Source organism: Eufriesea mexicana, unplaced genomic scaffold, assembly GCF_001483705.2.
Source record: "Eufriesea mexicana isolate 0111107269 unplaced genomic scaffold, ASM148370v2 scaffold925, whole genome shotgun sequence".
NCBI classification, from domain to species: Eukaryota; Metazoa; Arthropoda; class Insecta; order Hymenoptera; family Apidae; genus Eufriesea; species Eufriesea mexicana.
Window position 1 is genome coordinate 415,709 of NW_016909095.1, and position 21,533 is coordinate 437,241.

General features: G+C 33.5%; 4 protein-coding genes and 3 long non-coding RNA genes across 7 annotated transcripts in view; 5 read left to right on the forward strand and 2 right to left on the reverse strand.

Annotated features, from left to right (window-relative positions):
* Positions 1-3,089: 3,089 nt before the first annotated feature.
* Positions 3,090-4,079, reverse strand: Ubc7 (ubiquitin conjugating enzyme 7). Its single transcript, XM_017899688.1, has 4 exons — positions 3,992-4,079; positions 3,787-3,868; positions 3,450-3,568; positions 3,090-3,364 (listed from the first exon to the last, which is right to left on the reverse strand). The coding sequence occupies exons 1-4, from the start codon at positions 4,044-4,046 to the stop codon at positions 3,105-3,107; spliced, it is 516 nt and encodes a 171-aa protein (XP_017755177.1). The 5' UTR covers positions 4,047-4,079; the 3' UTR covers positions 3,090-3,104.
* Positions 4,080-4,207: 128 nt separating this feature from the next.
* Positions 4,208-5,384, forward strand: Samtor (S-adenosylmethionine sensor upstream of TORC1). Its single transcript, XM_017899668.1, has 2 exons — positions 4,208-4,359; positions 4,458-5,384. The coding sequence occupies exons 1-2, from the start codon at positions 4,228-4,230 to the stop codon at positions 5,382-5,384; spliced, it is 1,059 nt and encodes a 352-aa protein (XP_017755157.1). The 5' UTR covers positions 4,208-4,227.
* Positions 5,385-5,628: 244 nt separating this feature from the next.
* RpL28 (ribosomal protein L28) lies at positions 5,629-6,559 on the forward strand. Its single transcript, XM_017899696.1, has 4 exons — positions 5,629-5,672; positions 5,910-6,006; positions 6,114-6,356; positions 6,437-6,559. The coding sequence occupies exons 2-4, from the start codon at positions 5,917-5,919 to the stop codon at positions 6,521-6,523; spliced, it is 420 nt and encodes a 139-aa protein (XP_017755185.1). The 5' UTR covers positions 5,629-5,672; positions 5,910-5,916; the 3' UTR covers positions 6,524-6,559.
* Positions 6,560-6,861: 302 nt separating this feature from the next.
* Positions 6,862-8,038, forward strand: LOC108547263 (uncharacterized). Its single transcript, XR_001890182.1, has 5 exons — positions 6,862-6,903; positions 7,263-7,301; positions 7,483-7,519; positions 7,709-7,750; positions 7,959-8,038. It is a non-coding gene; the product is annotated as an uncharacterized LOC108547263 (long non-coding RNA).
* A 4,677-nt stretch (positions 8,039-12,715) lies between these two features.
* Positions 12,716-13,574, forward strand: LOC108547258 (uncharacterized). The gene is made up of 2 exons (XR_001890181.1): positions 12,716-12,990; positions 13,129-13,574. It is a non-coding gene; the product is annotated as an uncharacterized LOC108547258 (long non-coding RNA).
* Positions 13,575-14,428: 854 nt separating this feature from the next.
* Positions 14,429-19,539, reverse strand: LOC108547265 (uncharacterized). The gene is made up of 4 exons (XR_001890183.1): positions 19,266-19,539; positions 19,105-19,196; positions 16,001-16,147; positions 14,429-15,884 (listed from the first exon to the last, which is right to left on the reverse strand). It is a non-coding gene; the product is annotated as an uncharacterized LOC108547265 (long non-coding RNA).
* Positions 19,540-21,263: 1,724 nt separating this feature from the next.
* The window catches only part of LOC108547264 (ejaculatory bulb-specific protein 3), an 18,427-nt gene continuing 18,157 nt past the window's right edge, over positions 21,264-21,533 (forward strand). The window contains exon 1 of the mRNA XM_017899702.1: positions 21,264-21,357. Within this exon, the coding sequence (XP_017755191.1) occupies positions 21,352-21,357 (6 nt within the window). The 5' untranslated portion in view covers positions 21,264-21,351. The remainder of the gene's footprint in view (positions 21,358-21,533) is intronic.

Below are 21,533 nucleotides of genomic sequence, written 5' to 3' on the forward strand. Positions count from 1 at the left end.
TATTATATATATATATATATATATATATATAATATATATATATATATTTTGTGATTTTTTAAGTCTATAAAGGATAATTAATATATGATGTGCAATTTTTTAAATGTATTACACTTGTTTTCATTCTTTATAGCCAATTTTAAAGTAAGATTTAATAATATTTACCTTGAAAGGTAAACAAATTCTTTGTTAAAACTGATTAGCGACTGGTGCTATGTAAAATTATAAATTATAGAATTCTGATTCCTTAAATTATACAGTTGAATCAAGGTAATCGAAGTCACTGTTTATTCTTGTGCTCAGATAAACTTAACAAGATTACATCGTGCAATGCACTTAATTGAATTTAGTTATATTATATATTTAATTTCTTGTAAGTAAAAGCTTTTACTATGTAGATAATCTTTTTCAATTCTAGTAATGTTCTCAAAACTTAAATTCAGATATTATATTTTATTTGCAATCATTTCATAAATTTTAGAGTATAACTTAATACTAAGAATTAATATAAATCAAGTGAAAAGTTTTCAATTTACAATTTCGACTAACCAAATCGAAAAGTAGAAAGGAGCTTCAGATAAGATTTAGTAAATTGTAATAATATATATTTTTATTTTTGTCCCTTTTTTGAAGAGGTGTATAATCTCGTCTTCAGAAATAGAGACATTACTTTGATAAACTTTGTATTCTGTAATGTTATACAGAGCTCACTATGAAGCATTGATATAAAGATAGATTTTTCAAAGGAGATGAAAGTTTTTATACAAAATGTGTACTGACTGTTACTAGACAAATTAATTAACGAATTTTTGTTTTATTTTATTTTTAAATTGCTTTTCCTGTGCAGCTTCATGAATCATGGAATAGCAAGGGCCACATATACATATTGCTCAGAAATGTTTTGTTGCACTTTCGTGAACTTTGCAGTACTAAATAAACAAATTTTATACTCAATATTCACGTGGTAGATTTTGCAATACAATTACTATTACCAGATTGTCTGAGAAGACTTTGTCTAAGGATAAATCTAAACATATGTGAAGCATGTGCGTATAATTAATGGTTAAAGGCACCATGATACCTCAGTCACAGAGGGAGGTATATAGGAGCAGAATTAGTACCATTTTATAACAAATGTATTTTACATTAATATAAGTTGCACATATGTATTCTTGTGAAAAAATTAGCATTATTGAAGAATATCAATGCTTTATTTAATTATGTTTCACTACAAGTAACATCAATATGAAGAAAGAAATACAAAAATTCTATGCCAAGTGTTGTTGAATGATAAATATATTCAAAAGATAGTTCTTTTATGTGATGATTATAAGAAGTGTGACATTGAATGACAGCATTGTATCTTTGGAATGCCTCTTTAAATGAAAGCATGTAGAAAGCATTAAATTTAATTCTACATTTTTAATAATGAAATGTGATATTATTGTTAATATTAAAGTTGTAACTAACTGTGCATTTTCAAGAAGTGATCATTAATCTTATTAAATATTCTTGAACAGTTTTTTTAAATAGAAAATTCATGAACCTTATTATGAAAATGTATAGTTCAATTTAATATCTAATTAGAAAACTATTATAGCTAATATTTTATTTAAAAAATGCACTTGGCATAGAGCAGTAATTTATTTCTTATATGCCAAAGTTTATAATTGTATTCAAAGTATAACATTGACTTATTAATTAATCACATTTTATAAAACTAATTGTATATATATCTACCTTAAATATCTTTTTATTCGAAACATTGATTATTTATTACCTTAGAAATTAACTTAAAACTTAACTTAAAACTTTGTCAATTTATTCTGAGTATATATATAGTCTTTTTTTAATTGCATACAAATAATGAATGTATGCAAAACATACCATTACAAAAATTAGAAACTTTGAGTTAACTGATTAAAATTAGTCATATGCAATGTTATACTTTGATTATAATATATTAATACACAGTTTTTTATTATTGTTTATTATAAATAATTGACAAGTGCTAGTCATAAACATTGCGTTTTAAGTTGGAGTTCAGTATTGTTTACTAATAAATATCAATTTACTTCCAAATACTTGCATTTATTTTTTTGTCTTTTTCAAAGATATAATCCAAACAATTTTAATAGAAGAAAGTTTTAAAAATATGTAAAATCTTTATTGTTATTTTAAGAAGAATTAACAGTTATAGTTAAACTATAATTTAATATTCTTTAACTTATTTATTCTAGTCTAATATAATTTATCACCAAGTTCGATGATCATTAGAGTGAAGGATGCATGATAATCAGAAACCTATTATAAATCTTTTAATTTTGTAAATATCTAAGATAATACAAGGTATGCTTTCAAATATGCACAACAGGAGAGTGGATGATTCATTGAAACTTTAAGATAACTGTATTACACTATAAAAAAGAAAAATGAAATCTGAGTAAAAACATTTTTATTTACTTTTATGATAAAAAAATTATTTTAAGTTTAAATTAAAAAAGACATGCTACTTTTATAAACCTTTCCCATCTATAAATAAGTTTCTATAATTTGTAATGATAACAATAATTTTATTATAAGTTTTAAATGTACAAATTTTGTTATACTCCAAAAATATCTATAATGTACTCATCTAAAATGTTACTCCAGTTTCTTTTTGTAAATATTTTTCAATGCCACAATAAAATGATTTATTAGAAAATTGTTTACTACTGAATATTTAGCACTATTTTCGAAAATGTAATTTAAATAATTTACACAATTTAAATTTTTGATATCTATGAGCACAAGAAAGATTTTTTTTTCATTAATCTATTACAGTCAAAGGTATTCTAAGTCTAAACAAATGCATATGTATTTGATTACCCATGTTTATACTGCAATGTTGAAAATAAAATACATTTTTTAAGACTAATATATTGAGTTATCAATTTGTTTTTAATTCTGTACTTTTACCACTATTATACATGATTGTAAAACATGTTTGTAAGTATATATCACATTTCAATAAAATATTAATTTAAACACAGTATATATTTGCATTGAATTATATGATACTTTAATTACATTTTTGTTTTTAATTAAATATTAAATATTTTAATTTAAGGTGGAATACCAAGTGTTTTCCTAACTAGTTTGTGAGCAATTCTTTCAAATTCTGAGCGATCTTCTCTCCACATTTTAGCAGCATCGACATTTGCTCCACTTTCATCATTCGGTTCTGCTAACATACTTACCACACTTAACAATATTTTCTCTACACTTTGAACTGGACTCCATCTTTCTGCACTACTTTCATAACCCATAGGATCATCACCAGGAGCATGTAATATACTTATACATACTCTACCATCTGCATAAACTAAAAAAATATAAATTCTTGCTTACTTTTTAATTTTAGTAAAGAGTCAATCTAATAATAATATGCACTACTATAAAAATCTTACTGTTTGGATGAAACATTTCACAAGTAAATTGCATTTTTGGTGGACTTAAGGGGTAATCTGGTGGAAATATTAATTTTGCTGGAAAAACTCCCCCTTCGAAGCATGTTCCTTCTGGACCACTATAGGTAGAGATCAAACATTTAATTTATAAGAAATTTTTGATTGAACATATATTATATGTAAGCAAAATTTAAATTACATTTTTTATAAAATTTATGATAAAAATATGGGATAGATATTCAACTATATAAAGACATTACAAACGAAAACAAATTTTTTTACAAATAAAAAGAATTTGTATAAATAAAAAATATAAAATTTATTGTTAAATACGTACGTGATTAAGGCTTCCCATTCGAAAAAATTTTCCTCATTTATTGGACCAGCGATTATACCTTCAGGTGGATTTAAGGTTAATTCTGCAAGTCACGCAGTACTCATTATATTATAGTTTATAATGCAATAGAAAAAATAAAAATGGAACAAATTTTGTATGGAGTTTTTAATGAAATGTAAACTGCAAGACTAAATTTTATTCTCACGTTTATACTCTGCCATTAATCGCCTTAGTGCGGAACCCGCCATTGTTTTGGTCATGGGGGTTAATGACGGCAATTAATGAAACGTCAAAAATTGGATATAAGATTAAAGTAACAAAAAGAACCATTAACACTTTCGTATTTGTTATTGTAATTTATTTATTATATAAAATTAAAAAAATTTATTCTTCCGGTATTTTATGCCGTGCTTATGTAATAATGCGTATGTAAAATTTCAAATGGTGTCAAAAGAACATAAATGTTTAGCAGATATTATAAAAAATACACATGCCACGTTGCGGCGAGAAGCTCAAAATTATGGTCCTGAGATCGCGTGGACGAGACACATAAGTCGTAAAGATAATTTACAGGTTTGATTCATTTTTAAATATTATTTTTTAAATGTAAGATAAAATAAAAATAATGTTCGAAAAATATTGTAGAATAACCTTAAATATGTGTGTTTTAGAAATATGCATCTTCTATGCAGACATTGGCAACTATATATTGGATGGAAAATAACTTGAATACTAGAAATTCAACATATTGCAGACTAGAATGGATTAAATTGCAATGTGAAGAATATTTTCTGAATGGAGGAAGACAGAAATATGACCTAAGAGAAGAAGATATTAAACTGAAAATAAATACAAGTATTGTAGGAACTAAAGTTGCTACAAATTGCAATGTAAATACTGAACAAAAGAAAAATCATACCTTGAAATGTCTTCTTAACAATGTCCAGAAATCAATTGAAAAAATATCACTGCTGGATGTAGGCAGTTGTTATAATCCATTTGAAACTGTAAATATATTTGAAGTAACTGCAATAGATTTAAATGGTATACCAGACAAAGTTTTGTGTTGTGACTTTTTAAATGTTCAAATTGGACAAGAAACAATATTTTCTAATGATAAACAAGAAGTTTTGCAATTATCTGAAAATTGTTTCCAAGTAGTTGTATTTTCTTTATTTTTGGAATATTTACCCTGTCCAAAACAAAGATACTTAAGTTGCAGAAAAGCTTATAATTTATTACAATCTGGTGGTATACTTTTTATCATAAGCCCTGATTCAAAACATGTTAATGCAAATGCTAAACTCATGAAATCATGGAGATATGTCCTAAGTAAATTAGGATTTATGAGAATAAAGTACGAAAAATTGCGACATGTACATTGTATGATATTCAGAAAATGCAAGTTTAAAGAGGTTGCATCTAGGTGGGTGAATTTACAAAAATTGCCTCAGAATGATCCTTTATATTTACATGAAACTTCAATCTATATCCCGCAAGATTTTCGAAATGAATCTAATGAAATTAAAAAACGAGAGGAAAAAGCATATGATACGAATGAAATAATGTCTATGTTTAATGAATTACCTTTTACATGAATATGACAAATAGAAATAAATAATTTAATTTTATATGAAAGTTTATATTAATAAAAAACGAAATATTATTATAAATAACAAATATTAATTTTTTTAACCTTTCTATCGTTTTCATTCCATTAAATTATAGCGTTTTAATTTTAATGAAAGAAATACTTTATATTTATTTTTTTACTAGATATTACGTGGGGACATTTATGAATTTCATATAATTTCCTAGATACATTATTCATTTGTGCGCCATGTTGAATGTTCTTTCTTGATTTCTTTCTATACGTTGTGCACGTGGTGAGTCTACTTTTACTGTTTGTGATATTTAGATATTATATTTTTTATTTATTATAATGCTTAATAAAATAGGTTAATAAATTACGTTGTAAAGAGTAATTTAAAAATTTATAATTTAAATAAAGAATATTTTATTTCCTTTGATAATTGTATCGGTTAACATACTGTTGGAAATTTTCACTTACTCATTTATATAAATAAAATTAATATAAATATTTTATTTTATAATTCTTTTAGATCATTCATGATGTCGTCTCATTTAAATTGGATGATTATCCGTAATAATAATGCCTTTCTCTTAAAGAAACGCAACATTAATAAACCATTTTCTACGGTTTGTACAACATATTATTAGCATCAGTGTAACATTTTTCTTAAATGTTTCTACAGTTAGTATTTTTTTATAAAGATACATAAATTGATGTGTCATATAAATTTTAGGAATCAAACAATTTGACCAATTTGAGTAGTTACCGTTATTCTGGCTTGATCCACAGAAAAAGTGTTGGTGTAGTTGATACACCTGATAAAAAAGGATTTACAGTAGTTTATAAAAAAGCTAAAGCCATGAATAAGCCTGCAAAAGCCACAGTTCGGTGCACAATGAAAGCTGGAGCTCGTCGTTCCTTATATAAATTAAAGAGATTGCTTACTAAAAATAAATACCGTGTAGATCTTACTAAGGTAAATTATTTTAGAACAAGGAATAGAATTTATGGTAGATCAAAAAGACAAATGTTTAATATAAAATGTTTTATTTTTAGTCTGCATTGCGTCGAGCTAGTGCTGTAATACGTTCCCAAAAGCCTTTACCTGCAAAAAAGATTCGTATAACCAAAAAGGCTGACTAATTTGTATATATTAATAAACATACATTTTAATGTAAATTTACAAATGTGGCATATACTGCAAAGAAGATTTGTTTATTATTTGTCAGAGTATTTTACTTGGATGTAGTTATTTAATTTACTTAATAACTTTAATTTGTTATTGTTACTAAAATGAAAGTTGATGTTATAATTTTAATTGTAGTATTTCTTCTTTGTAATTATGTCCAGTATATTTATTTAAAAAATCCCACCAAAAAACAATTGTATGTGGATAATTACATGTATATGAAAGGTGAGGTACTCAATGAAAATGTTTTGTTTTAAGGATATCTTTAAATAATATTTGTATTTTTTATTTTAGTTTCAGATTAGATGTACATTAGAATGCCATTCTTATGTAGGTATGCTACATTGCTTTTTCATTCTGATAATTTATATACATTGTACATTATAACGTAGTATGTATAATTTTAATTTTAATGATTAATATTGAAGAATGCAGTAATTAAATTTTGTATTTGCTATTTGAAATATATGATGGTTTAGTTATTAATTATATATAAATTAAAGTAATCATATAATTAATAATATTTCTGGGTTTAAGTAACTTATTCTGGTTTATATTGTGATGAAACTTTTTAACCACCAAGATCTATGAATGCCATGATTAGTTCTAGTATTTGCTAGCTGAAATGTATAAATAGTGATATTGTAACATAAGGATTAAAATACTATTATTAATTGAAGGAAATGATTGCAGGTTCAAGCACTAATGCCTTTGGACACATTATAATAAAGTGTAAGTATAAAGTATTAGTATTTAGTTTATTTGTCATTAATTTCTTCGTGATGAAACTTTTAACCATCAAGATCTATGAATGCCATGATTAGTTCTAGTATTTGCTACCTGAAATGTATAAATAGTGATATTGTAACATAAAGATTAAAATACTATTATTAATTGAAGGAAATGATTGCAGGTTCAAGCACTAATGTTTTGGACACATATAATGAAGTGTAAGTATGAAGTATTAGTATTTAGTTTATTTGTCATTAATTTCTTCGTGATGAAACTTTTAACCACCAAGATCTATGAATGCCATGATTAGCTGAAGTATTTGCTAAACTGATTGATTTATAAACAAAAAATATTTGAAAAATGGAGAAATACATTTACTGTAGTCCAATTTCTTTTTGTTTTTATAGGTCTTTGCCACTCTAAAATGAAGTCAATACATCATAAATAAGGTATTGAATTTATTTATTGATCTATTATTTATTAGCCCATGAATGAAAAAATATTTAATTTTATATGTATATGTATACTGTGATGATTCATTCACCAAGAGCTATGAATGCCTTGATTTCGAATTTGCTACTTCTGAGAATAGTGCATTTAATTTAAATATTATTTTTGTACAAAAAGAGTAGGAGTAATATATCTTTCCTTGTTCAGGTCATGCTAAAGCGGACACTTACAATGGACTAAAATACAATTGGAATATTTAAAGGAAAAAATAGATGAAAGAAATGTATTTCCATTATATACATGTTAATAAACGTATCTATGATAAAATATGTATTGCAAATGAGTTAAATGTTGTATGTACTTTCTGACTTATTACTGTTTTCAAAATAGAAATTTTTGGAAAATGATGCCATCTTGCCAAGTTGTTTGATGCAACTTATATAAAAAATGTATTTATTTAACTTGATTTAATTTAATAGCAACGATAACCCGAGAGTTATCAAGCACATTATAAATTACTATATGTTAGCTAATAGATAACGAGCGAATGCGAATCGATATTCGCAAAAACAGTTATGTTTTATTTAAAAAGTAAGAGAAAAGAGGAGTGATTTCTACATTTGCGGAATCTGAAGAACAAAAACAATGCGATTTACTGTTCGCAGATAATACTACGCTATGCGTTATTCAGCAACTCACCATTTACTTCATTTTACATTTCATGAAATGCGATTCAATTATAACTGCAATTATAATTATATATCAAATTATAATTAATTAAATTTTATGTGAATTAAAGTGTTTGTGAACCGAGTATAGTGGTTTCAACAGAATTAAAACTGGTCGGTTTGATTATATTTAGGTTAGGTAGGAAAACGCGTGCAGGTATATTCGGTTATCAGTAAGGTAGGGATTTCACGAATCTAATTTAGCCGACAAATAATTACTACTGTCGTTAATTCATTTCCTGAATTTTTATCTTCTTCCTGTCTGATTTATTTGCCGATGTATAGACTTAATGTATACGTTTAAATATTATAATATATTATTCGTTGTAACAATAAAATTTGAAGCGATATAATTATGGTAATATTTGGGCACATATAATTTGGAGAGTATATATGAGTATAAAACACATCATTTTGTATTCTATCATGAAAGGTTATGAGTTGAACTAGGAAAAAATACGGTAAAGAACTTGAAAATGGAAACGTAAGTATTTATACTACGTATTATTATTCTATAAAATTTAAGATAGACTTATTTTGATCTATGGAGGTTTGTGAATGTTTGAATTGCATTTGAAATTAATTATTGATTGATCTCTTTCGTTTTTTTTTCATACAGCCGTACTAACGAAGTGACGTCGTTAATCGAAATTAACGAACTTCGATTGTACAACTTGACGAGACTCTCGGTGGCATCAGGTAAGTACATACGAGCAAAACAATTTTATATATGTTCCTAAATTTCCATTGGCTGCTTCAATGTTTTATTTTACTAAACCAAAGTACGGTACTTTTAGCTACATATGTCAATTACGTACCACCTAAAAAGCATTTATATTCGCAATTTCAAATTTATGACTAATCATTTTAATGACATGAATTATCGTAATTTCTCAGAAAATTCTTTGAAATGAGTCGAATTGACGAAACGTGACTTATTCTAGTTTACAAATTGAGAGTTTGTAAGATAATTTTTCTTACATTTCTTAACCATTTGTGAATGAAGATCATAGAAATTAAAATACATAGAATTGTATTTTCCAGTATCTTAGAGTCACGATATAATACTCTTGTCTCATTGTTTTTTAAATCAAAGATTCAAATTCCTTCTTTTGCTTCACATCTAGAAATAAGTAGCAATTCAAAATTAACATCATTTCTATTCCCTTGGAACGTTATTGGAATTCCTATTTCGGTTCGTGCAAGGATTCTCTCTTCTATATTCGCAAAATAATAAAGCGTGTCCCATTTTATTGAAAATATAAGAATTCGGAAGTTTCGAGAAAAGGACACTTCAATGCCTTTCCCACCCGGGACTCGTATAATTTTCACAAAAGGCTGGGATATTTTCACGAAGAATTTCAATTTCGTCAACCGGCAGTGGCTGCATGTTTAATACTTATTCAATATCGGCTTAATATTACATCGTGGTATTAGCATTTTATTAATGTTGGTCACGAGCGAAAGGGGTCCTTTGTCCGAGACCTCTTGAAAGAAAATAGTTTCCCGAGTTTGTACGTATTAGCGTTCATGTTTTATTAAAAATCCTCTCCTACGATTTCGCCGTTAATCGGATTCGTTCGCGATTCCTTTAACCACGTTCGAAGAGGAAAGTTCGTATCCGCCAAGATCTTCTGGGAGAATTGCGTCGAATCATGTTGCAATTCTCCAGGAAAATTAATATTTTCATAAGGGTTGTCAGGAATGTTATCTCTGCTATTCACGTTTAATTATTGAGATCTCAGAAGACACCGACTGTGGTAAAAAATACTTTCAGTAATTATTAAAATTATCGAATGATTATAAATTTTTTAAATTAATTATCATCGTCGATTCCATTGATATGTATAAACAGTATCGTTATTAATTATGTACATCGTATAATAACCTCTTACCGAGCATCTGTAACTACGTAAATGCTACTGTAAATAATTCAGATTTATTTTCTGGTTCTATTGTTAGGTATAGGTAAGCTATTTTTCACGTATATTCCGATTTTCTTTTTTATGGTTAATTTATATTTATTGTTTTTTATATATAGAGTGTCTGATTTTATTCTATAAATAAAAATTACTTATTAATTTCTCGCTGTCGATATTATTCGAGTTTTCGAATTTTTAGAAATCTTTGAATTATCAAGATTCGACTATATTTCACATATTTTAACGCGTGCAAAATTAGTATAACACCTCAAAACCTTTATAGTTGTGTTGCAAACAAGATAGAGATACAATGGTTAACTAACATTAAATGCCTTCTCAATGTACAATTTTTGCGGTTAAACAAATAAATAACAAAATATTTGATACGTATCTATCGATAATCAAGATCAAGCGTACGTAGCGTCTGCCATGCAAATATAAATATTACATATAAGGGAGTCAAGGGCAATAACCGGTAACGAAACACAAATAATGTCTGCCAGCGCCACTACGGCGAGCCAGTGAAAGTCAAAACGTCCTTTAAACCCTTTACGGCGTGCACGTTTAGACGTTGTGCCTACCGATCAATGGAACTCTATATTCCATGCGTAAAGAGTATCGGACGATTTCTATTAGCTTTCAATCCCGTAATAGGCAGATTCAGCTGCGGGATCACGTAGTGGCGAGGTTCGAAAGTCGGACGGAGAGCGTATCACGGTTTCTTTTTTCTTTCGCCCCTGAGGAGAGTTTAACGAGACACCACTTTTCATAATTCGAGGAAGGAACTCTATCGTTTTTCCGGCGAGAAGCGCGCGTGAGCCTCGATCGATTTTCTTAACCGTCTTTTCTCCCGTGCCTTGAAGCTGCTCTCGGCCGCAAAAGAAAGAAAATAAGGCTGCAATGACAGAAGGTTTCACGGTGGGGCAGACACTGCTGCCTGCCTGCCACGAGCACTTCCAACCTCGTACCTAACCTATAGCAAAGAGTATCCGGACCGTGAGTAAGACGAAGATAGATGTACACAGCGAGCCGCGTGCGAGAGAAGGATAGGAGAACGAAATGACGAAAAGAAGCAGAGAGAGAGAGAGAACGATAGAGACATAGAGATAAGGAAAGTGTGAAGGAAGGAGGAATGGAAAGATGGAAGGAGAGAGAAGGATGTAAGCAGGTAGCGAGGAAGACGTAAGTAGGTGGAGAGTCGACGGGATGGGAAAGAAAGAGAGAATTGGGAAGGGAACAAGAATCAGAGGAAGAAAAGGAAGGAAGAGGAGTGAGGTTAGGCGGCCCTCTCGTAGACGAGGAAAAAAGAAAAGAATCATGAATAATGCAGGAGTGAAAGCCGGTTGAAACAATTGCTGGGCGTCGCCCTACTCCTGAAATTACATCATCAGATTTTCCGCGAAATTAAAACATTATATATTCCACGCTCAGTTCTCTCGCTATGGCCACTCGTCTTCTTTCCTCGGACATTATGCTCCTGAAGACTCTCCCTTACCGTGAGCGAACAAAAATCGCCGATTATACGTTCTCGCGATGAGACTGCAGTATTACCTTGCTGAACCACCTCAAATATTCCTTAAAGAGGGTCAACGTTCCGGGCTACAATTTCGCTGAACACCTAAATTAGATTGTTCCTCGTCGTAGCCGGAAGAAGTACCGTGGAGTTATATACAGATCTTCTGCTTCTCGATGAACCTTAGCTACGTTACTTCCATCGATATCGATTTTCTTCCACGGCTAGTCGTTATCGTTTCTGCGCATGCATTTTGCCATTCGCGACGATACCTCACGGTTTACCCGTGTTTACACGTTTTAACATCTGGTGACGTATTTATGTTAATTTATTTAAATCAAGCGAAATCGTGGAATATGAAAATTTCGCGCGTAAAAAATATAATAAAATATCAGGGATAAAACGTACACGCGATATCGAGTTTCGCTTCGACTTCCGAAATTAATGTAAATATAAAAGGTAATGGCCTAAAGAACTCGGAATTCTCGTGTCATAAATTTAGAATGACATTCGAAGTTTGTCACTGCATATTCGATGAATAATTTCTGAATGCGTAACGATGACGTTTGAAAGGAGAAATTATGAAAATTTTTGCGACCAATCATAAAATGTCCACACCATAGAGAATTTTATTTTGTAACTAGATCTACCAAATCAATTGAAATGACTAGTCTCAGAATCTCCATTTTTGCAATTACTAGAAATATATATGTACTTTAATATAATTCTTTTCTTGCCATTCATTATAGACTTTTATTTATGGAAAATAATTTTTCTTTTCTTTCATGTCAAACTGCGCACATTTGGAATTATAAAATCTCAGGACATTTTGTTATACAATGATCTGTGCTTCGGGCACTTTGGAGGTTGATTCCGCCACTGCGAGGTCCCGGGATCTCCGAATCGAGACACTTTGCGGAACGCAATTTAGGAAAGAATTCTAAGTAAGTTAAAGATAAGAATTCTCCACTAACTGGTATTATCCTAGATCTTCGCACTCCATGGTATCCTGATGCCGCGACTCCAAAAACTTTTCGCAAATATTAAGCGATCTACGCCTGGGGTTGGAAGACTAGGTACGTTCGTTAGGCTATTATAAAGTTTTCCGGGCACGTGGCTCGATTTGTGCCCGTTTATTCTTCTTTAATCTTTGAATATCTGCCTGCAATTCTTTGCAACTTGAGAATAACTAAATTGAACTTTAAACATTTCAGATTTGGAGCCTTGACCTTCGATTCGCAATTCATCCGATTTAACGATACAACGGGTCCACGTACGAATAGTCGGTGGAAATTTATGATTTTTGAACGTCGAACACGAGGATTCTATTTAAAGTCGAGATCCTATGTGGGCAGGGTAAAGCTCATGGAAAGTACCGATAAATCTATCGATTCGCGTTTCGTGCTATGTATTTTCGTTTCGAGAGTTCGAAAGCCTTTCAGAAGCGCGCGATGATTCGTATTTTGGACGAGAGATTTGTCAATACTGTCTATAACCTCATTAGAGATTCCGTGAATTTTTACTTGCGACTGACTGCCTCTTAATGCGTTGGCATTTATATATGAGATAACAAAATGTGTGGAGATAAAAAAAGGCTATCAAGATTGCTCTGTAAAGAAGTCGTTAAAACTCTATGTCATCGAGTGTCATTCGACGTAGATAATGTATTCCAGATGACTAATCTTCTTGGTACTTCAGTGGCGTAAAAGATCCACGAAATCGATTACAAGAAGTTCAAATATTGACCGCGTTGTTCACGTGATGATATTATGAATTTAACACCGACGGCCGTATTAGATGAAGAAACGGAAGACGAGATACTGAGATTATGAGTTATTTTACGTAATATCGAATCCTGTTCTTAGCAGTCAGTGAAATTGCATAATTTTCTTATACAAATTGCAAATTTATATTTTGCAATTCAATTAATGGAGAAATAGAAACTTTTTTAGATTGTAACACACGGTTTTTTTTTCACAATCATAAATTTTTGATTATCTTTATATCTGATCTGGCATTGATCCCTGATCGGTCCCAACGAGCGAACGCTGACAGATTTATGGAGCGATCGGGTAGAATTATTATCCGCAATTTAGGAGAAGTGTAACGACATTCATACGGCAAATGCTGATCGATTGTTTATAATTAATGGATCATTTGACTAATCCCTCTAATCGCGCTATTACGATTATTGGCGCGGGCTATTTGATCGGAGCTGGAGTCTGGCTTCACTAGTGGGCTAAATATTACAATAATATATTCATAGGCCGATTTTATAGCAACGTGTTCGTGCTATATCAGTTATAAGCAATTACAGCGATTCATTTATTGACGAGTTAAATTAGAATAATTTTTTTATAATCTTAATAGTTGCATTGTTAAACACGAATTTTAGTCAGTAATATCCACTGGATAATTCTTGTAAAGTTTACTTTCCTGTACACGAATCCGTAATCGAAATTGCTCTATTACTCTCGGTTTCCGAAAAATGGGAGTTTTTCTAAAAAGACACGATTTTTGGCTAAAATGAAGTATTACATAAAAAGTAAGGTTAGGAGATTCATTACTGTACTACAAGCTAGGTGAGAGTATCCTGGGTTTATCGAAGCTTATAATTATAATTATTTGTGCTTGTGAATAACTTTAATTGATCATTAAAGTTTAAAAATAAGCCTCCAAGCGCATATTTTTGGATTTTTACAGAAAGTTCTTCATCAGACATGAGTTTCCTATACAGTAATGTGTAGCAAACTCATCTAGTAATTCTATGGACTTTTCTGATGAAGAAGCCAGCCAGAGACAATATTAGGATGATGTTCAATATTGACAGGACGGTAAAATATATATCGATAACCCTTAAACGGGATTTAGCCATCACGGAGCCATTGTTCGCATATCTAGCTTCATCAATTTTTGGGAAACGATAACAAGAAAAGAGCTACGTACCAAGTTAAAGACATTTCCTATTCACGATTCGTTTTCTTAGCAATTATTTTTCTGTCATTATGATGACAGAAGAATCCGCGTTGGTCCACGTACGACATGATTATTCGGTTCAGTTCTTTGTAAATATTCATACCGTGGATGAGTAGCGAAACTTTTGGGGATGCATCGATGAGAGACACTGATGCCTACACAAAGTGTACGATATCGCGAGATGTGTAGAGTACACGAAAATATCGATGGGGATTGATAAAATATTGACACTGCATTAGGTGACGCGCGCGCGAGAGAAGGACGCCATTAGGAGCGCTCTCTAAACTCGATATCGAGTAACGTTGACACTCTATCTTCGTAAAATATTAATTAAGATTGAACGTTTGTCATAAGCATTAGACAAGACAGTTATCCTAGCTCGTGCATTACGTGTCATTCCATTTCAATGTCAACTTTTCATTCACCCTCTTTTTTCCTCTCTTAGTCCGATGGCTATCGTCTGCGTTGATTTCATCGACGCCGACGACTCGCGATTGATTTTCAAATCGTGCATCACGCTAATCTCGCATTAAAGGGAAGCAAAGTTTTCTGAATCGCCATGTTCGTCAGCACGAGCGCGCGCGTCCATACACCACGACTCCGTGTATTTACGTGCACAAACTCACACCGACGCGCCCGACTAAATCTCTGTTCCACTCTGTGACCCTTGCCCGGTACCTCAATGGTGTTGATTGCTTATCTGAATATGCATAATCGTGGCGATAATGACAGCGCTCGACCAAACTTCGGATGCGTCGCGCATATGTAACTAGAGAGCAATTCCCTTATGCCGTATCCACCGGATCTGATCGTGGACAATGAAACGGTTCCGGTACCGTTGCCAGCTGTTACGGGCCGTTTAATCGTTTCGAATAAGGTAGTTGCTTCGGTGTCGTTCGCTTTCGTTCACTTTCGTCTCCATTCATTCGACCAACACTGACTAACATCCTCCATTTATGACGTGCGTGGGTGTATTTGTTTCTAGTTATCCTGTCTGCAATAACAACCAAACAGTAAATAATTAATAGCTGAACAAGAAAAGTAGTGAATTTATCGATGTGCCGGTTTCTCACCGATTTCAATTATTTTGGAGTATATTGTAAACTGTACCTTTTATCGACAGATAAGTTTTCAATTTTGAATCTCAAGTTAGAGTGATCTTAGATATATGTATTTGACTCGTTCAAACATCTGGGACCAGCCATTTTTCTTTTAAGCCTGTACGTTGATGTCTTGCTATCTTGAGAATTCTGATAACTGGAAGAAGATAAATATTCGTATGAATTCTTCGATATTGCAGCCATCGAGAAGCACTAATTACGAAGTTTGCTGATTGTTAATACAAAGTTCGAGCAGTGCCGAATAATCTGAAGTGCGATCGATTCGGAAAAACTGACTGGATGTTATTCGCACGGCATTCCAGGATAGTTGTGGCTAAAGGTGGGAACCCGAGAACGCCAATAAGGCTGTTTTGGGTGGCTTCCTGAATTTTGCATCGACCACAGAATTCCACGGTTCGCCGTCCTCTCGGTTTTACGATATCGCTCTCGACGAACCGGAAGACATTTCAACAACCCCTAACATAATTGAAGAGAACACGAGTGTTGAAACAGGAAGTTTTAAGGGCAACTCTAATTCGAGTTGCAATGTCAATGCCAACATTTGACGTGTTAAAATGACACTTCCAATCTTTTTGCAGATCAAACTTCTGCAAACGTATACAAATGGGCGATCGATGACGAGATGGAACGAAAATCGACGAAGAAGAGACACGCACTAGGTGTAAACTCAAGGTTCCGATTGCATTACGAGTAACTATCGGTGTAGCCATGGAAGATAGGATCCTAACTTTTCTCCTTTTATGGGAATATCTCAGAAAATAAGATGCAATTTGTCACGAGACATACTCCAGTTCGTGGTCCTTTGATTCTTTCCACGTTTGGGTATCTCTGTGGATTAAGTTCGTGAAAGTTGTACGATGTACCCGGTAAAAACCCTCGGTTCCACTTTAGGTCTTGGAGTATAAATTACATCTCACAAGGTTCCTAAGTTTCGAATGGAATTCTTACTTAATTTCGAAGCAGAGATCTACGGTCTACTAGGATCCCCGATTTCGAGTAACAGTCTTATTCCGCGATTTAAGGAGGAACGAATTTATAAGAATCTCGTGTCGAGCGAAATTCTTATGCAGTATAAGATGTAACGTCACGGTCTGGGAAAGAATATTACCAGTTACGAGTTAGGGATCTTCGTTTTGGACTTTAAGTAGACTTCTTATCTATAAGTTGCTCGCTCGTGATTTAATACAATAGCTTCCGAGGAACAACGGTTAAGAACGAGCAAGAAGGACAGAGATAGAGAAAGCTCCGAATTTGTGAAACGTGAATTCCACTTGAAACTAAACTTCTTTCTTCCTCCATCGTTATCCCTGTTAAAATAAAATCCAACTTTTTCGTGGTTCTTTATGGGATCTTTGTTAAACCTTTGTTAAAGAATCGATCTTTCGATCGAGTGAAAAGCTCCTGCCTCGCTGGTTGGTTAATGGAGTTTCATTGTTATTAGTCCCTCGAATTTTTGAGAAAATGTCGCGAGTGTAACGCGATCCATAACGTTACAGGGCTAATTTGAATTCCTTTATCTACGATGCTTTGACACGATATGTTGGCTGCGAGGGGATTAAAAGTTTGCCGACGTAATTTCGCTGAAATCTCGCGGGGAAGGAGGCATCGGTAGCGTCGGCGTCGGCGTCCAATGTCTGGGCTTCCTGGAACAGCAGTTGTCGGTGCATGCGCGGCCATAAATTCCGGAAAATAGTTTGCGTACCATCCACGTGTAAATAACGTTACAGAGTACACAGAAGTGGCGTTATTTAGATACTTCGATTATTTCTTTTATTACGAATAAAAGTCCGCAATCCGTCTGCAACTCCGACGATAAGATTTCTTTGGAGTAAATAGACGAGAATTTGGAGAAAAATTCATCGAAGTACGTCTTGAACTCGAATGGTACTCGTTTTGAGTAATTTCAAAACGTTTCAAGTGGCACTTAAATTGGGAAATTCTCCGAACACTTGCGAGCTTTTAAACGTTTCTATATACCAATTGCAAGTGAGAAATATGAAAATTCGAATTTCGAAATGTTCAGATAATCGAAATATCGCGTTAGTCGAGTCGTTACGTTGGAAATTGTATCCGATTGTTCTTCACAGGAAATCTTCAAACGCAGTGTCCGTGCAGAAACTTCCGCAGCGGCGATTAATAATGATTAGCATAGATTAGTAGAGGACAATTGGCAGCGTCAATTACCCGATTTCGCGTTCGTTGATAACGTCCATTGTCCATAAATTATTTACGCGTTGATCACGTAATTAAAGGGCAATCGCGTAATTGCAGACGTCAATGAATCAGAGAAAGGACAATGGGACCAATCGATCGGCAAAAATCTTATCGACGGGGAGATTTTCGCATTCACGAATGGCCGACGAATCGGAATTCTGTTCGAACAAGACCGGTGGACGTTATGGTACCGTTCGGACAGGCTTCCTTGTGAGCGAAGTTATAATAAATTCAAAGCGAACGAGGACACGACGCCTAGCACCGTTGCGATTTTGCATGGAATATTCCACGTACAAATTCAAAGCGGCGCATTCAAGCGACTTTAATAACGTAAGCGCGTGTATAAAGCGAAATGTAAAAACAACCGTCGCGAGGTGACAAACGTTGGACACTTTTGAATATCATCGTGTTCGTTCGGCCTTTCTTCGCTGCCTGAAGGGGGACCCATCTTTTTATGCCAGCAATTTTCTGACCTTTGGACGGAGAGTGTTCGTTTTACGAATACGCGAGGTGTATTTCGCGGAAATTGCGTATCTTTTGCTTTAGAAAGCATGAAAGAGTAAACAACATTTTCAAATAGACCTTAGAATACGATGAATATTTATGAAGTTGCAAAACAGAATGAATGAACCGCAGTCTTATACACGATTAATAGCTTGTGGAAATAGCCGAGATAATTTTCCAAAGTATCTGCTGGTAATAGAAAGAGCTCGACCATTGTCTGCCTGGAGGTAGTGAATTAACCTTGGATGTTTCTGAGATCTACAGTATCGACAGCTCTTAAAGACAGAAGAAACAAATGAGGTTCTTTGAGCGCATCAACGAAACGCTTAATATGTCTTACATCCTTTAAATTGAATAATAAACCAAACTACTTACCACCTCAGTTCCGATATACGATCGTGCGACAAATGTTGTTTCCTTATTCTAAATACACGCAGGTGCATTGATTTAACGATTAGCTGTTGGCGCTGCAGAGCAAAATAAATTTACAATAACAACTCGATTTAATTAGCTTGCTAGAATATTAGAAAATATACCTTCTTAATGACACTCGATATACTTTGTAATGCTAGCAAGCATTATAACAATACTTCCGAATTAATTGCTTCGAGATCAAACATTTTCATCCAAGCGAACACGTTGTACAAATTGCTTGCGAATTCCTGTAATTTTCGCGAGTTATTGGTTATTAGTTATTAGAGTTACCTCGATACGGCTTCATCTTGTCGGGGTATGCTAAAACGAACGAATAGCATCGACAAATAATCATTTCATGATTTTGGAAAACAATGTAAACAATGGATCATCGAACTGACTCGTCGTACGCGATTTGTAAACATAACCCACTCACCAGACTGCGCCATCTTTGATCAGTCCGGTTCAACAGAGTGTCACACTAGCGACTGTCTAGTCGCGTTGGAAAACGCGGCAATTTCAAATTCAATTAGCGCGACTTCTTCAAAATTAACAAAGTATAAAACGATTCTTTATCTTTACGATAAATATTACTCTTGCGCTTCTTCTTTTCCAAATCCCGTTAACGAGCCCGACTAAGAGTAACCAATTTACGGAATATTATTACACAACGTGAATTCTAATTCTCTTTCCAACGTGGTTCATCGAAAACCCCAAATAGTTTTTTTACAGATCCCTACTTTCGCGTGGTAACGCATTAAACTTCAGTGTGCGATGTAACAGAAATAGAAATACAATTAATAAAAATTCCTCTTTTCTCTTTAATTTTTGATTCCCGATGCGGTTTAAAAATATATCTACGAATAGGTACATAACCTAAAAAATACGCATAGGCAAGTTCAACTCGATTTCATTTAATCTGGCAATAATTGAAACAGCGTTACGGCTACGTTTATATTTTCACGTCAAAGTTACTATCGAATTTTTATTCCCTTTTCGAAACACAAAGCAATATTATTACGACTTATCAAAAATACGCGCACGTTCAAAGAGCCGCAAAAAAGCAGACACGTGTGCCGTTTGTCTTTGACATAGGCACTAAATATTAATTTCATTTTCCGTGACGCAACGTTCGAATCACTTTATAATCCATCGTGTAATTAATTTATTAATTGGCACGTTCGAATCTCTTCTGTGCCGAAAATTAATATCCCCATAAGAAATTGTTACACGGACGTCCGCAGGAAGTTCCGGTAAAACTATGCGTTTCCCGCGGTAACATTGTTATCGAAACTTCAAACAGGCGCGGATGCTTGCTTCGTATTTGCGATACTTCCTAATAAATTCGGCGAGGCATTAATCCGGCAAATTTAAAACCTTCGCGAGTAATTTACCGAATAGTTCGCTAATATCTTTCCTCCATCGCGGAGCGTTTACAAAGGACCGGGGCCATTTTGGAAGATGAAGCCTCGTAACAAGGTTCGGATTGCGTTAACTTCTGCGTGACAACTCAGAGATGCTTGTAAAACACCGAAACAACCGTTTCTGTCATTTCGCAACGAGGAATCCTAATCTATTCGGAATCCTTTGCTTCAAGAAATCCCGACCTACGTATTTATCTGCTTATGCACACGATCAGGGTTCTCGCAGTCGTTATTAGCACTGGTACGATATTTGCTCGTGCATTGTCGTAGGTTGCATAATGCACGTTCGAGGGAAGAAGAAGGAAGAAAGAGCCAAGGATACGTCTCTCTTCCCTCTTTTCCGAATTATCGGAGACAACGAAATGTAGATTGACCACTCGATTTACGACAGAGTTGTTCCTCGGTGTCGTCATGTCGAATGCAGACTCGGCGCAACAGGGAGAATTAATTTGCCGGGAAAAATGGAGGCGTGAGAGAGTAACCTAGTGGTTAACAGGCACGTGTCATCGTAATTCTCGGAAGGTGTGTACCGCGTTTACCTTTCGTTCCGTCCGTTCCCTTCCCTGCCAGTTTCCGTCGTTCCTCGTCTCGTTCAGGCGACACTCCGGAGGAGGTCGAGAAGGACAGTCGCGAGCATGAGCGAGTAGGTGCGAGAAAGAGGAGCGAAACCGATCCGACGAATTCGGAGGCTGGGCAAACGGCCAGGTATAAAACACTTGATCGACGCCGAAGCCAGCATCAGTCACGCTTAACTTCTCTTCCCTGCTCGACACAAGCTGCAAACATGAAGGTAAGCGTCACTTTTTCCTCCTCCTTTCTCTTTCCTTTCTCTGTCTTTCGCCATTTTTTCCTCCAGCTTCTCCTTCTTCTCTCCTCTTCGCACCTTCCCCGCAGCTTTTCCCGATCCCCGTGTAGAACCCGATTAGCCATTGCGGAAACGTTCGCCTAGTTCCCCATTCGAATGTA

Excerpts from the sequence above, each read along its gene's own strand:
- Ubc7 (XM_017899688.1), bottom strand. The coding sequence starts at position 4,046 with ATGACCAAAACAATGGCGGGTTCCGCACTAAGGCGATTAATGGCAGAG. Across the intron at positions 3,869-3,991 it reads ATTAATGGCAGAGTATAAAC|AATTAACCTTAAATCCACCT; the intron begins GTGAGAATAAAA and ends CGTGACTTGCAG. Across the intron at positions 3,365-3,449 it reads TGAAATGTTTCATCCAAACA|TTTATGCAGATGGTAGAGTA; the intron begins GTAAGATTTTTA and ends ATATTTTTTTAG.
- Samtor (XM_017899668.1), top strand. The coding sequence starts at position 4,228 with ATGGTGTCAAAAGAACATAAATGTTTAGCAGATATTATAAAAAATACA. Across the intron at positions 4,360-4,457 it reads GTCGTAAAGATAATTTACAG|AAATATGCATCTTCTATGCA; the intron begins GTTTGATTCATT and ends TGTGTGTTTTAG.
- RpL28 (XM_017899696.1), top strand. The coding sequence starts at position 5,917 with ATGATGTCGTCTCATTTAAATTGGATGATTATCCGTAATAATAATGCC. Across the intron at positions 6,007-6,113 it reads TTAATAAACCATTTTCTACG|GAATCAAACAATTTGACCAA; the intron begins GTTTGTACAACA and ends TATAAATTTTAG. Across the intron at positions 6,357-6,436 it reads ACCGTGTAGATCTTACTAAG|TCTGCATTGCGTCGAGCTAG; the intron begins GTAAATTATTTT and ends TTTTATTTTTAG.